The 14,652-nt window shown below is 55.0% G+C and overlaps 2 protein-coding genes and 1 pseudogene across 36 annotated transcripts; 2 read left to right on the plus strand and 1 right to left on the minus strand.

The window, feature by feature from the left end:
• Positions 1-1,379: 1,379 nt before the first annotated feature.
• Positions 1,380-8,183, minus strand: EOLA1 (endothelium and lymphocyte associated ASCH domain 1). 10 transcript variants are annotated; one of them, XM_039870556.1, is made up of 4 exons: positions 7,941-8,074; positions 4,883-4,989; positions 3,081-3,351; positions 1,380-2,282 (listed from the first exon to the last, which is right to left on the minus strand). In XM_039870556.1, exons 3-4 carry the CDS (start codon positions 3,331-3,333, stop codon positions 2,041-2,043), a joined length of 495 nt encoding a protein of 164 aa, XP_039726490.1. In that variant the 5' UTR covers positions 3,334-3,351; positions 4,883-4,989; positions 7,941-8,074; the 3' UTR covers positions 1,380-2,040. The 10 variants fall into 10 exon arrangements, with proteins under 10 accessions (XP_039726490.1, XP_039726488.1, XP_039726498.1 ...); XM_039870554.1 differs by lacking the exon at positions 7,941-8,074 and adding an exon at positions 7,842-7,901 and having other exon boundaries at positions 4,883-5,676; XM_039870564.1 differs by lacking the exons at positions 4,883-4,989; positions 7,941-8,074 and adding an exon at positions 8,161-8,183.
• On the plus strand, positions 4,596-4,714 carry LOC120608695 (uncharacterized; annotated as a pseudogene).
• Positions 7,952-13,058, plus strand: LOC120608678 (uncharacterized). Of its 26 annotated transcripts, none has more exons than XR_005654464.1 (6): positions 7,952-8,082; positions 8,815-9,231; positions 9,449-9,683; positions 9,886-9,943; positions 10,354-10,508; positions 10,639-13,058. XR_005654464.1 is itself a non-coding variant. In XM_039870545.1 (4 exons), the coding sequence occupies exons 2-4, from the start codon at positions 8,995-8,997 to the stop codon at positions 12,369-12,371; spliced, it is 780 nt and encodes a 259-aa protein (XP_039726479.1). In that variant the 5' UTR covers positions 7,952-8,082; positions 8,815-8,994; the 3' UTR covers positions 12,372-13,058. The 26 variants fall into 26 exon arrangements, 9 of the variants coding, with proteins under 9 accessions (XP_039726479.1, XP_039726478.1, XP_039726485.1 ...); XR_005654461.1 differs by having other exon boundaries at positions 9,449-9,653; XR_005654465.1 differs by having other exon boundaries at positions 9,449-10,512; positions 10,639-10,722; positions 11,913-13,058.
• Positions 13,059-14,652: the final 1,594 nt, after the last annotated feature.

A 14,652-nucleotide genomic window follows, 5' to 3' on the forward strand; every position in this document is an offset into this window, starting at 1 on the left:
AAAGACTCAGAGGCCAGTTAATGTCAAATAGATATATTTTCTCCCAGAATGACTAAAATGATTAATTTTGTTTCAGATCTATCGTAATTCCAACTTCCAGAGGGATAAACCTCAGCTCATCGATAACATCAAGAGAAAGGGCCACCTGATGATCACCGCTTGGCCAGGGACCAGCACAACTCCAAAGAAAAAGAAGCATGCGGCCCCTACAAGACGCTCCCTACGAATCCAACTCAAGCAACGCAGCAAAGAAGGCGATGCAAGGGCCCAGAAGACCGACTCAAATGTTCAGGGACCGAGTGGCACCCGGTCATTCATGTTGCCTAGTTTCTGGTCCTTTGGTGGTATGGCCAGACGTGCCAGGGAAGAACCTTACCCTAGTGAGCCAGCTGGCCCTAGTGGGGAGGGCACATCCAGGAATGTCAGATTTGCGCCCACGGCTACTGCCACAAGGGATGGCGCAGGGGAAGAGCCTACCAGCCTCCCCAATTACCCAGATTACCCATATTACCCAGATTATGATTCGGTGATGTCTCTGTACAACACCTGTTATACCATCTTGCTGGCTGCTGTTTCAGCCATGGCCCCACCTGATGAACCTGAGGGGGAAGAGGAGGAGGAGGAAGAGGAGGGATCCTCAGATTACAAGTGTGCACTCTGTGAGCACTTCAAGGACAATCCAGGTCCCTAAGCTCGCAGGCCGCTGGTGACAGATAACAGTCACCACTTTGTAACCATGAATGTATTTTCAGCTTTAATAAAAAACGAAGCTTGGTGGGAGTAAATAAACAATTCAGTGAGAACTGTGAGTCTCTGTTCCTTGTTTCCATGCTGCACACACCTCATCAGATGACCCCGAGGAGGCTGGAAATCCCAGCCCAACACAGGGTTTGGTGCCTGTTATCCTCTGCAATCTGATGTGGCAACAATTTCGCATGCACAGCCAAAGGTCTGGCTAGGGAGTTCTAAGGCGAGCCCAGGAACACCTGGTCTCCTGAGCCTTACCTGCTGGACAGGAGACAGAACAGTCTGGCTCCTGACCTTGGGGGAATCACCTTACATTATCCATGTATCTTGAAACAGGAGTGTCTTTCCTCATCGTCCCCTTGTGATGCCACGAAATTCCTGATCAGCAGCTTAGCCTCTCTAGCTCAAGTTCCAGGGGTCTTCCAGAGAGGTCCACCCAAAACTAGGGCCACCCCATCTGCCAAGGGGTGTATAACTACGGCAGTGTGGCTCAGAATCCACGCCATTCCGGTCAATGCCTGGGAGAAAGCCCATCACGCGCCGCACCCCCCCGCCAGCTAACAACCACTACTAACTTTGCTAAGCAGTGACCCAAATAAAAGGTTGCCCGCAAAACAAACAACACTACTCAACACTTTCCCATCAGAGCTGTATTTCAGAACCTTTCTTTGGTCACGATGTAGCTGTGTGACGTGTAACACACGGCTTCTGGAGCCAAGGGAGACTTTTACAACAGGGTAAGAGACACTTGCTGGGACAGACAGGTGCTGTTTCCAAGTCTGATGGCCCCTTCATGGTGAATGAGGCCATCCCTGTCGGGTTGCCCTCAGGCGATCGTTTGGCGCCCACTCCCAGCCCTCCCACAACACTCCCTGGGTGCTGCTGAAACGTTCTAAGAGTTTGACCAGAACATGGGGTGGGGAATCGTGCAAGGGAGCCCAGAGCCCTGACCGCTTCTCTTAAAACATATTTCTTTGTACAACCTGGGAACCGGCATGGCCAAAATGAGTGGCAACGCCAAGACATTTGGTGGCAGTTTTCTTTTTCCTAAAGATCCAAGCCATTGAGACTGTCAAGGAGCCCAGAGGGGCAGCTCACGAGGGAAGTACCCTGCATCTGCGTGCAGAAAGCTGTTCACAGAACAGCGCATGGCGGGGAGTGCTCGCCACAGTGGTGCCACTTCAGGCTGAACCTATAGGTCAGCCTGATCTATAGGTCCGCAGCATGACGGCGAGTTCACGGTCATCCTTCCGCTCGGTTTTTGGTACCCTTCCTCTGAGGAGACCTCGCTCATCAGAGCTCCTGCCCCAAGGGGATGAAGTGCTCTGGGATGTCGACCTGGAAGACATCCTTTCCGCCTTTCCTGGGTATGGGCTCCAGGAGCCACCTGGGGTTTGAAAGCGCAGTCAGGTACTTCTGCCTCAGGTCGGTCAGTAGAGCTTGATTTTCCAGCTCCACCACCTCATCGGGAGCTAAGTTTTCCGGGCACTGCCAAGTTTCCGGGCACTGCCAAGTTTCCCCAATGTCAACGAGCCCTGGGCACCAAGAGAGAAGCATACAGATGTTTTTCCTTCCATGAAGCAAGGCCTGCCTGTGACAGAACACGGGCATTCAAAGTCACAACCGCCAGAGACTGAGCTGACATCACCAAATGGACACGGAAGGAATTGGGTCCCTCTGAATGACCACTCCGATGTCCCAAACTCCATTCAGGGAATTCTGGGTGAAGCCAAGGGAGGGAGAGGAATGAAGAGGAGAGGGCCTTGTCCTCGGCAGCGCCACCCAGGTATGGGCAGGTCGCAGCTGGACTGCTGAGGGCAACATGTACAGGTCAGGAGGGCCCGGCCGCTGCGGGGAACCCACGGACAATCAGATCCCCAAGCACTAAGCTAATGTGGGGCCTCAAGCACTGAGGGGTGAGGGGACTTGCCCAGGATGCGATGGGCATTGGGGGTGGGGCCGGTGCGTGAAGTCAGGCAGGCCGCCCTGTCTGGAGGCCACCTGACCCTGTGTGCTGTGCAGCCTCTCGTGGTCTGTACTGACACACACGTGTGTGTACACACATATAGACAGACGTGGACCTGCCCCTGCCTCTCAGACCACCAGCGGGAACTGAGGCCCTCAGTGGAGAAAGGGTTCACCCAAAGTCAGAGGAACTCAGCCCACCAACCCCCAGCCGGGGATCCCTTGCTGTCCCTTTGAAGTTGTGCTGTTTAAAGAAATGATAGCCCCGCCCCAACAGGTTCAAGAGCAAACAAGCCCCAAAACTCCCAGCGTGGTCCCGGGGGTGCCCGTGGGGGTATCTTAGCAGTGCTCAGAGGATCGTCACTTGCCAGCTATCACTCCACGGCCATACTTCTCCCCTTGCCGAAGCAAGGCCTGAACCTGAGCGGGGGTCCGCCCCAGCCTCTCCAGCAGCAGCTCCCTCCAGGCAGTGTCTTCCCAGTCCCTGTGAGCAATGTGGATGGCGATGGTGCAGTGCCGGTGGTTGCTCAGCAGGGGGCGCCAACGCGTCTCCAAGGTCTTGACCCCATTTAAGACAAAGCCCGCGTAAGGCTGCCGGAAGGAGAGGCACGAGAATTTCATCTTGTGGCCTCAGGTGGCCTGCGGAAACACAGAAGCACCAAGGTCAATAAGCATCAATGCCATTCCTCTGTGCTCAAGCCCCAGGGCTGACTGCTCCCCAAGCTTCCAGCTCCTGCGGGGAGGGGAGGGGGAGGGGTCCCGAACTCCTGACAGGGATGGTGCAAGAGGGGAGAGTGCTGGCTCCTGCTGGCTCCTGCTTTCTATGGCCACACAGTCAGCTGACAGGCCCAAAGGAAGGGGCTGATGACTGGATGCCTCCTCCATCAGATGGAATCTTTGGGGAGCTCAAGGAGACAGGGGGAGGCCAGCTAGAGAAGGGCAGTCAGGATAGTGTATGGTCAGTTCAACAAAGGAGGTCCCTGAGTCCCAAGGGACCAGAGAGGAGGGGGCGAGGGCCCCTTGAAACGGGGGGCGGGTTCTTGCCCTCTCCCAGCACAGACAGGGACCTTCCTGGGCTGTGATTCTTCTCCCCAGCCCCGCCCACTCGAACGCTCAGCTCCCTGGCCCCGCCTCCCCCAAGGCGCTGCAGGTTCTTGAGCTCCCTGCCACCTCCCCCAGGGCTCCTGAGCACAAATCCTGGGCATCCAACCTCAGCTGGGCCCCGGGGACACCCTGTGACCTCAGTTAACCCTATCGGGTGTTTCCTCTGAGTCCTTCGGATGCCATCCTTCTCCATCCCCTTCCCACGTCACTGCTCTGCACTGTCAGCAGACACCCCGGCCCTGACTGGGGCCTAGAAAAACAAATAACGGGAGCAGGACAACGGGCGCTGGTATGCACGCACCGTCCCCATGCTGGACCCTGGGGTGGGCATGATGCACGGATCCTAGAATTCAACCCTCAAATTACTGGGGAGGAGCAGAGTAGCTGTCACCCCACTGCACAGCTGAGAAGGCAGTGCCGATGGATGACGAGATGGCCCACAATCACGCGGGTCTGACCACATCATCCCAGTCCTTGTCATCTTCCCTGTACCTGACGGCTGGGGGGAGGGCTCTTTCTCACTGGAGCACAGTGCTATGCAGCGGGAGGAGCAGGGCCCCAGGGCTGAGCCTCGGCCTGGTCATAGCACCCAGCGGAGCCTCCGTCTTCATGTGGCTGAGTACCTGGCACCTAACAGGACAGTCACAACCTGTGGGCTTACTGTCATCATTGTCATAACCATCATGGAGCCTGTGGCTTGGATCCTGCACTCCAGCCATGAGCTCCCCCACTCTGGTTTGTCTCCAGTCTCCTGTCTTTAAGGACAAAACCTCACCTCAGTCTACGGCCATACCACCCTGAACGCGCCTGGTCTCGTCTGGTATCGGAAGCTAAGCAGGTTCGGGGCTGGTTAGTACTTGGATGAGAGACTGCCTGGGGAGACCTGGTGCTATAGGCGAAAAAAAAAAAATCTCTCCTCGGCCCTGTCCTCGCGGTTCTGAAAACATGCCCACTTTCAAATTGCTTTGCGTTCACTCCCTTCCCTATGCACTGTCCTGCCTGTCCCTGCGCCCAGCTCCCCCACCTTCCCTCCCTTGCTCAGGCTGAGCCGCCTTCCCTTGCTCACCCCAGGCCTTTGCTCCCGTGACCTTATCCATAATGAAAAGGTCTTTCCAGAGGCAATCAAGCTAAAATGAGCTCATTAGGGTGGACTGTCATCCCATGACTGGTGTCCTAATATAAAAGGGGGATTTAGAGACAGATATGCACACAGGAGAACACAATGTAAAGAGGAAGGCCGAGATCTTCAATCCAAGATAAGCCAAAGCTTGCCAGCAAACCACCAGAAGCTTGGGGATAGGGATGAGGCAGATTTTCTCTCAGCCCTCAGAACAGCCAAACTCAACCGACACCTCAATGTTGGACTTCCAGCCTCCCGGACTGTGAGACGACACATGTCTGTTGTTTAAGCCATCCGGGCTGTGGTACCTTGATGCCACCACCACGGCAAATGACTACTGTAAGCCCTTTCCCGCACGTCTCCACGGGGTGAATGATTTCTCCATTAACGGCACATCAAGCACATTCCGTTGTGTCTGCTCATCTTCGTCTATCCTAGTTTTCACTGCCTGTGTGGTATCCCACTGTTAGTTGTCCCAGAATTTACCGACTCCCCTACTGAAGAGTCACAGACTGCTTTGCACTTTCTGCCACTATAAAGGACATCACCACAAACACTCGTTGACTGAAGGCATGTTTAGGAGTCCTGGGTCACATACATGCACATCCGAGATGCTGATACTCGCCAGGAAATGGCCTTCTACAGGTCACCCATGATGTTCCTCGAACCCTGGGCCAGGGTGCCATTTCCTCACATGCTTGTTGGCCTGGAGCATCATCACTGTGCTTAACTTTGCTCACCTTATCAATGACAAAGAGTCACCCAGGTCATTGGGTTTCGATTATTTATGAAGGAGGCTGGATGTCCCTATGTAACCTAGCCATTTCTATTTCTTCTACCAGGGTATATGATTAGACTGCAGGTTTGCCTGGTTTCTGCCATTCAGTTTCTTGGCCCTTTTCTCATCAGTGCCACAAAATTTCAACAAGGACACCTGAAGTGCACGGGTGGAACTCCTAGAGACGAGGTGACTGTAAACACAGGAAGAGGGTTGAGTGCCCTCCTGCCTCGCAGTGCAGGGCACCCGGTTTGCAGCCTGAGGAAGAAATGCTATTTCATTTACCTCAGTTCTTCACCGACACAAAGACAAGAGGCATAATGAGAGGAGATCATTAGGGACAAGACAGCAATGTTGGCTAATGTACTAGAACGGTCTTCTACTCAGCAGGGATTGAAGACCACCAGGACCCAGGGGGCTCCAACTGATGGAAAACATTTGTGACACCTCTCTCATAATTTGGTCCTGCTAATCATATCAGTGGCCTTCTCCTCCCCCAGCTGGGTCAAGGACCACATGATGGCCCAGCCTGCAGTACATAAAATCATTTCACCTAACTGGGTGGTGTTCTTACAGCCTAACAGACCCCTGTATCTGAGGAGAAAAATGTCACCTCCGACATCACATGGTAAGGATTCAGGAACCCTACAATCCCTTTCCTCTCAATGTAATCCTGGGTAGGTCCGACTGGGAGGGGTGCCAGCAGCTGAGCACTGCACAGCCCGGGGCCTGTGTACAGCGGTGACAGTCAGGAAGCGCAAAGTGCAGGAGTGAGGGCGGACCCGTGCATGTGGACCAGCACACCCGTGTTTCTACGGGGAGCGGCATGTCACCAGTACATGCAGTGAAAAGGATAGCTGGCAAGTGAAGGTAGTTGGAAAAGGAGACCAGAAAATGTGGCCTCAGCTCCCTGCGACTGCTCCCACTGTAAAGGAATAGCTACAGGAAAACGTAGCCCAGAGGAACTATCCCCGTGGGGGCCGAGCAGGCCAGCACCCTAGCCGCGCTTCCTAGCTCCCTTGTGGTGAGGCCGGTCTCCCAGCTCCATCGGCAGTGCAAGTCGCGGGCACGCTTGGCTATGAGGCTGAAGCCACCAGGCAGGACAGTCCTCTGGTTACACTTGCCCAGCGAGACCGCCAGCGTGGGGACTAACGTCTCCCACACCCAGATGAGAGGATGACTCGAGCAGAGGAGAGACGACAGAGCACTAGGTACGGCGGCTTGGCTGCGCCACCGCCCCTCGGTGACCGGAAACCAGGGACCACTGACAGATGATCCGCGCCCGCGGTGGTTAAACAAGCGTACTGGCACATATGCAGATAGACCTTTTTTGTAGGGCTTACAAAGGGACGTACACACTCATGCACACCCAGCACACATGTACGCAACACAAACGCACGCAGCACGCCTGCATACAAACAGTATGCCTGCACGCACGCGGAACGCCGACCGCACGCAGCACGCCACGAGCACGCAGCCACGCCGTCCACCGGCACGCACTGCCTGGCCCGCACGCAGCACGCCGTCTGCCGGCACGCAGAACCCCGCCCGACACACGCAGTACGCCCTTACGCTGCACGCCACCTGCACGCAGTGCAATGCCGTCCGTCGGAATGCAGTGCCCCGGTGCACGCAGTGCCTTTCGCCGCATCGTGAACATTGACCTTTTAACGCGTAACGCCATTCTGCACGCAGCATCGCCGGCTTCGCCGGCATGGTGCGGTCTGCCCGCACGCAGCACGCCATACGGGCATGTCGTCATATCGCATCGCCACTTCCGCTCGCAGCATCGCCGCTGTCCACGGGCATGCATAGTACTGCCTGCATCAGCAGGCATCGCGCCGTCTGCCGGGCACACATTGAAAATCCTTCCCGCCTGCATCGCAGCCCGGCTCCTGATGTACGTCATACGCATCGCCTCCCGCACGCAGCATCGCCATCCGCAGGCACGCATTGCCTGCCTGGGAATGCAGCACGCCCTTACGCACAACACCGCCCCCACGCAGCGCGGCATCCGCCGGCACGCAGTGCCTCGTCCGCACGCAGCACGCCCTTACGCAAAACGCCGCCCGAACGCAGCACGCTTCCCGCAAGTACACAGTACGCCGTCCGCCGACACGCACGCACCACGCCTGTACTCGACACGGCCGCCTCTGGCGGGCACGCTCATAGCAAGCACGCACGAGCAGGCACGCAGCCAGGCAGTGACGTAAATGCACAAAGTACACAGGCAGATATGAAAGGAGGCCAATGTTGCTAGGAGACGTGGGACTCGACACTGAGCAGCGTAGGACGAACAGGCCCGGTGGAGGGATGGAGTCCGATGGCCCAAAACGGGGGAGGATGATAAGGAAGTGATATGTGCAGGGTAAGGGGCGGGGCGAGGCGAACTTGGGGACGGCGGCTCAGGGAGAAGGCGGAGCTGGGGAGGAGAATCCAAATGGACCTGTTGGAAAGAGCCGGGAGGAGATTGAAGTGGAACTGTGAAAAGCCGGAGGCCATGATGGAAAGGAGCCGAAGAATAGCTGGGGGAGAAACAAGGGCGCTGCCATGCCGCTTGAGGGTAGGCAGGAGGCAGAGCTGGGGAAAGTTGTGGAACCGACGGAACGGGTAAATTTCTAAAGGAGGAGCTGGGGAGGAGCATGGCAGAGTCGCAGAAAGCTGGGAGGAGCAGGCAAAGGGGGGCAGGGAGCTGGGGAGGAGGAGCTGGAAGGGGGTGGAGCCCCGGGAGGAGCGGCGTGGAGAAGGTGGTATTGTAGATTTGGCCTTGGGAACCACGTGGCAGATTGGCTAGGCCCGCTTAGTGCTCATGGCCAGGCAGTGCCCTTTTCACTCCAGTGACATCAGTACCCAGTCCGTGCTGCATCCGTAGGCGTGAATCAAAGTGGCAGTCCAGGGTCCTCAGTGACCTACACCGACCCTCAGAATGGTTCCCAGGGGACACAGAGGTAGAGAGAAGGCAGGACCTCTAGGCTGAGTTTTGCACCTCAGGGCAGAATGCCCAGGCCAGCTATCCTTCCTGCAAGTCCCCCACTTCTCAGGGACTGCCAGTGGAGTTCCTGAGGGTAGGTCTTCATATTGCCTTTTTTTTTTTTTGCAGGTGAGGAGGAAAATCCCCACTGTTTCCTGCTGCTTCTCTGAGCTGACATGTCCCAAACAAGGCTAATTTCCCTGTCAGAGCTGTTTCCTCCTTTCCACCTCTCAGGGCTCGACCCTCTCAGTGCCATCATAACTTTGTTCCTGGCGTCCCCTTATCCTCTCCTTTCCTTGCTTTTAGTTGATGGCCAAGTCTTGTGTCCCTGCCTCTGAAATGCCTGATCGGAATAAATGCTCCTCTTCCTGTTCCCACTGCTACTCCCTGAACTCTGGCTTCATGATCCTGGTTCAGTGCTATTACCTGAGACCCCACACTGGCCTGGACACCCGCGTCTTTCCTCCTGAGGGTCCTCCACACGCCATTGAACCGCACATCTCTCTCCGTGGAGAAGCTGGAGGAAACAGGAATGCTGGCGATGAGGTGAGGGGCAGAGGGTACCTCCATGAGATTTAGGCCTCGGGGCTGCAGGGGGCCTGTATGATCACCAGGTCCAACTTCCTCCATGTCAGCCTCCCCTCCTGGGTCTGCGCCCAAGAATGGTTACCAGCTGTTGCTGAATGCCCAAGAACCTCGTGGTAGGGATTTCAAGTAGTGAGGGAGGGGGCTCTGAATGGCGGGCTATTGGTGTTCCTCCCAGATCCTGTTGTTTGAAGAAATAGAACTTGCCCAGTGAGCTAGAGACTTACACTCTATGGCTGCTAGCGTGGGACAGTCGTGATGGCACTACAGAAGGTCTCCCTTTTCTGACTCCCCTGTGTATGCTGAGAACGGGGTGTACGATCTCCCTTGGGGAACGGAACAGTAAAGGCGAAGAGTGTGATCTGATGAGCAGAAGTTCAAAGGTAGTGGCTGCAAAGCCAATTCGCTGCCAGGTGGGTGGGCCCAGGAAGAGTGGCATGGCCATGTCGCAGGTGGGAGTGGGATGGTGTTTGGCTGCCCATGTCAAATGGACCCATTTGCAACTCAGTCTTGATTTTCAGTACAAATGAAAAGTTGGCACCAAACCCTAAAAGGATATGATTTCTGATCTCTGGATGACGTTCTCTTCTCTACTTGCTTCTCATGCCATCTCAGGAACAAAGTGCTGACAGGGACAGGCTTCGTTCCCTCGCTCTCCAGTCATGGCAAGCAGGTCAGCCTTCACCACCCGGACCCAGCCCAAGCCAACTTGCGTTGCTTGGCCTTCCACGGGCGCCCCCGAGCCCCGGCAGCTGTCAGAGGACATCGGGGTCTTCTTGGGACTCCGTCTGCTCCCTCCCAGACACTGTTAGAACACGCCCAGCCTCCCGGAGCAGGAGAGAGGCTCCTCCTTAAGCTGTTTCTTCCCCAGTCCGGGACTCCATCCCCAGAACGCGCCCCGTCTTTCTTGCAGGATGTCCTTGCTATTTCCGCCATTGCTCTTTGAGGGGACCATGCCCATGGCCATGGCCTCCTCTTCTGAGCCCAGGGCGCCTGCTGAGAGTCAGCCTCCCTTTCTTGGCCCCCTGGCGGCACCCTGCAGAACTCACTCTCCCATGGCCCTCTGAGCACTTCTCTTTGCAGGTTGCTGGTCCAGCCCCCCACCTGTCACCCCATGCTGCTGTGATTCTGAGGCCCTGAGAGGAAAGGTTGCATTTTGCTCCTGCCATGGGTTTTGTGGCACCACCGGGCTGGGACCGGCTTGACCCAAATTCCTGGTTTCCCTTCTGGACCTGTTGGTAGGTCCGTTCCTCCTGGTGAACTGCCTTTGGCCAACTCTCTTTGAGCTGCTTGCATTTTTGGTGCCTAGTTGTCGGGGCTCTTTGTGAAGTCTGGGTCCTAACCCCGCCCTGGTGCTTTATGTTTCAGATTCCTGCTTCTGCCCTTCGCAGGTTTGTTTCCTCCTCCTTGATGGCCTGCTTGGGACTCAGCTTTTGTCTAGATATCCAAACTGTAAGTGACCCCACAAGTCAGGGACTGTCCCACTGCCCTTCCTGCTGGAGGCTGCCCGCCATGTGGGATGAGCGGTCCCCGAAAGAGGAAGTGTCCTTGCATCCAGCACTCTGCCCATGAAAAAGTGCTCCTTGTCTCTGTAACTCACTTGGTCACCTCTCGGCCATAGGCCTGGGTCCTGGACTCATGCAGGAGAAGCCCCGGGGAAGCTGACCAGCTGCAGGAAGACATGAGCCTTGTTTCTCCTGCCCCAACTCTCGCATTTGAGCCTCCTCTGGCCTATTTCTGAGATGCATGGTCCCCTGGCTCCACCTTCCTCTCCGTCTTCAGGGCGCAGCTGCAGTTGCCTGTGTCCCTTTAAGCAGGGCCCAGGTCGAGTGGTCCCTCTCAGCAGGGCGCAGGTCGAGTGGGCCGACCTGAGAGCTGTACATAGTTCTAGTCTTGTCATCTCGGCACTGCAAGGCCACAGGAAGAAGCCGCACCACATGGGTGGTGCAGACACTGGCAGGCGACCCTGATTTGGTGTGGGGGCTGCTCACAGAACGTGGCACAGCATGGTTGCAACCCTGGGAGTTTCTGTGAACTTCTGGCGCTACCCCCCCCACACACACACTGCATTCATGTCACCAATATTTATATCAACTTTAATTGAGGGCAAGGAGACACTCATTTCCCGTCATTCCTGGGCTCTTCCCTCTGCGCGTACCTTACTGTCCTCAGTCGCTGAGCAAATAAGCCAGGTCCCGTGCTCCTGCTCCAGGCCTTCCGCAGCTGGCGGGTGGGCAGGTGGGCGTCCAGCATCATGCTGCAGCCCAGCCGATGCGCAGTCCAGCTGATGTGATTACTGCTTCAGTGGAGGAGGGGGTGGCAGAGTACTTGATGCCACACCATAACCATGGTTACCAGGCTCTAATGAGAGGACTAATGGGCCCCATGCAGAAGACGCATTCAGCCGACTCTCGAGTGTCTGCATGCTCATTGTGGCCTCTTTGGAAAGGATGGAAAGTACATGAAGAATCAGGACAAAGGATTCTCCCAAGGCTTTACCCAGAGGCAAAAAAGTTCAGGATTCGGGATATTCTCCCAGTTCTCTTCCTATGCGTTTTTTTCTATATTCCGTTGAGTTCATGCTGTGTTACGATTTGTTTTGTATTTTTCTTTTAACGTTAAGCGTTATCCCACTTTGTAAGAGATTCCTCAGAAGACATCTCACTGCGCTCGGCACCTTGTTCTGGAGCCTACTGGATGCCTGGGTCTCCCTGCTCCAGACGACCGACCTCCTTGGGACTGGCCCAGTATACCTTGGACCCAGTGACATCCTCCGCGCAGAAACTCCAGCACAGGGGGTCCTCCAGAAGCAGACGCAGAGACAGCTTATTGAGCCTCCCACCTCCGTGTCAAGTTGGACACTGCGTCCTGCAGCCTCGAACTCTCTGGTTTTCCCCTTTCCCAGTGTTCAGTCACCCGGTACATGGGCGGAGGTCCCTCTGAGAAGGGCTGGGGGACCATCCCAGTGTCTTCCCGCCATGCCGCTGCAGCATCCTTCCCCTGGGCGACCCGGCCACCTCCCTAGTCCATGGTTCCAGGTCGGAAAGCTGCCTCGGGCAGAACCTGGGCGAGAGATCGTGACTTGTTTGTCGGGCGGCTGACCTCGGCCTCTTGCCGTCTGTTCTTGCTCTTCTGAGTTTCCACTCTAGGCTGTATCTTGGTCAGTCACCATCCACGTGCCCCCAGGGAAGCCATGTGGTACTGAGCACGGCCACCACTCTGTGAGTGAGGCCGCCTAGTCAGTGGTGTCCGTCATCATGAGCCTTCTGGTCCTTTATCGCTGACCTGGGCCTCTGCTGCAGTTCCTGGGGCGGCGGGAGGTGTGGTCCCTTTCCTCCCATTCCAGGCCTGGCAGGCCGTGCCCGTGTGCTCACCCTGGATGGGGGCCTGGCAATAGGCTGCCACTTCTTTCTGCTTTTCCTGGGACTCTCCCAGTTGCAGCACGTCCAGTCCCACAGCAAGTCGGGGTGGTTGGTCCCCCTGCCTCCAGGGATGGAGGGCACCTGTGGGGAAGACCAGTGTAATGGGAAGCCTATTTTGTCATGCTCTCAGCCACACGTGTTAGCTTTTAGTGAAAGTAGGCTACTCCCTTAAAAACTGCTCGATGATTTGAAGCTACTGTGTGAATGCAGCTGATATGTGGGAGGGTGTTTTACCTTCTGGTCGGATGGGATGTTTAAGTACTTTAAAAAAATATCAGCTTTGAAATTTCAGTAGTGGGAGTCATTCCAGTCTAGGGTGTTTATGCTTTGTGTTCCTTAAATTGCATTATATACACCAAAAAGTCATTCTTCAGTTTTGACTTTCACTTCTCCTGTGTCATCTGCCTCTACTTCTGCATTTCACCTCTTAAGCCCCTCCGGTTGACCTGCAAGTTCGAACTCAGCTGTGTCTGTGGCTTCTTGGGCTTTGTTGGAAACGTGAAGACATCCCCTTTCCATCCATCTTTCCTTTGATGATGGCCGTCTTTTCTCTGCATGATTGTGTAGGCACCACATAACCTGGCAGAGCTTGTAGATCAGTCGTAATGGCTGTAGATTCTGTGGGACGATTCCAGCGTGCTCTCATGGACCCTTTTATGGCATCAATGCTTTCATAAGCATAGGAAGCCACTTCCATATTGAATATTGATTTTTGTTAGGATTGACCTTGGGGTCAAATGTCTGTTCACGTTACGACTAACGATATGTTCCTTTTCTATCGCTGCATAACAAGTTACCATGCGTTTGGCAGCTGAAAACAATACACATTTATCAGTTCACAATTTCGTGGGTCAGGAGGCCAGGCACAGCTTAGCTGGATCCTCCACTCAGGGTCTCACGAGGCTGCAGTTGAAGTGGGGGCCCGGCTGAATTCCTTTCCAGAGTTCAGAGTCCTCTGTCAGGCTCCCATGGTTGTTGGCTGAATTCTTTCCCTGTGGTTCTAGGACTGAGTTGTTGGCTTCTTACAGGCTGCTGGGCAGAAGCTGTCTTCAGGTCCCGAAGGCCACTCACAGTTTCCTGCCACATGGGTCTCCCTATGGGAATTTACAATACAGCTTTTCAAAGACCAGCAGGAGAATCTCTCTCGTGTCTGCTAGCAAAATGGACTCATCTCTCCATGATAACGCAGTGGCAGGTGTGACATTCTGTCCTACCTTCACCATATTCCATGGGTTAGAAGCACAGCTTCCACCTACCTCCAAAGGGAAGGGATCATGCAAGAGCATGACTCCTTTTGGGTGACCCACCTCAGGGTGTATCTGCCACAACTGTCAATGGATACTAGCTGTTCACCTTTATTCAAATCGAAACTGTGTCAGAAACATACAGATGAGATTGCACGTGTGGTCTCCTTTCTGTCACTGGAGGCCTGCCTGGTGTGCAGAACAGACTCTGCAGCCGCTTCTTGGTGGCCTTCAGCACCTCAGCAATATGTCAGAGGTGCTCGAATCAGTGTTGGGTTGGGTGTATTGTTCTTCACGTCCATTCCTTCTACTGGGGAAGCTCTTCTTTTTGACAACTCAGAAGTCCATCTTTGTGGTCGTGATCGGGTTATGTTGCTGTCCCTCAACCCGGAGTGCACAGTCTGTGAGGAGGCGGGCAAGCAAGGACCAGTCTGCCTCCTTATTCCTCATGAGTTATCCCGCCCCTATCCCTGGGTCTGGACTGGACGGTAGTACATGGAGCTGAGGACATTTTTAGAGGCACAAACTGCGTACAACTTTTGCCTCATTCTCCTCTCTTGTCAACCCTGGGGTAGACTGAATAATTTTTTCTTAGTGGCTTTTTGATAAGGAAAAGTAGAAAATTAGGTCCTGAGTTGACAGTCTCGAAGGAGGCACCTATCACTATGAGAAAACATTACAGATGCCAATGAAAGGAAAGAAGTGTAAGACCACTT

Source organism: Pteropus medius, unplaced genomic scaffold, assembly GCF_902729225.1.
Source record: "Pteropus medius unplaced genomic scaffold, Ma_sr-lr_union100, whole genome shotgun sequence".
Taxonomy (NCBI): Eukaryota; Metazoa; Chordata; class Mammalia; order Chiroptera; family Pteropodidae; genus Pteropus; species Pteropus medius.

What these genes read in the sequence shown, in the direction of transcription:
- LOC120608678 (XM_039870544.1), top strand. An exon ending in ACAGGAATGCTGGCGATGAG is followed by an intron (nt 9,232 to 10,638) that starts GTGAGGGGCAGA and finishes TTTATGTTTCAG; the next exon opens with ATTCCTGCTTCTGCCCTTCG. An exon ending in TTTGTCTAGATATCCAAACT is followed by an intron (nt 10,723 to 11,912) that starts GTAAGTGACCCC and finishes CCACTTTGTAAG; the next exon opens with AGATTCCTCAGAAGACATCT.
- EOLA1 (XM_039870564.1), bottom strand. Translation starts at nt 3,333, where the DNA reads ATGAAATTCTCGTGCCTCTCCTTCCGGCAGCCTTACGCGGGCTTTGTC. An exon ending in TGGCCGTGGAGTGATAGCTG is followed by an intron (nt 2,283 to 3,080) that starts GCAAGTGACGAT and finishes CTTGGTGCCCAG; the next exon opens with GGCTCGTTGACATTGGGGAA.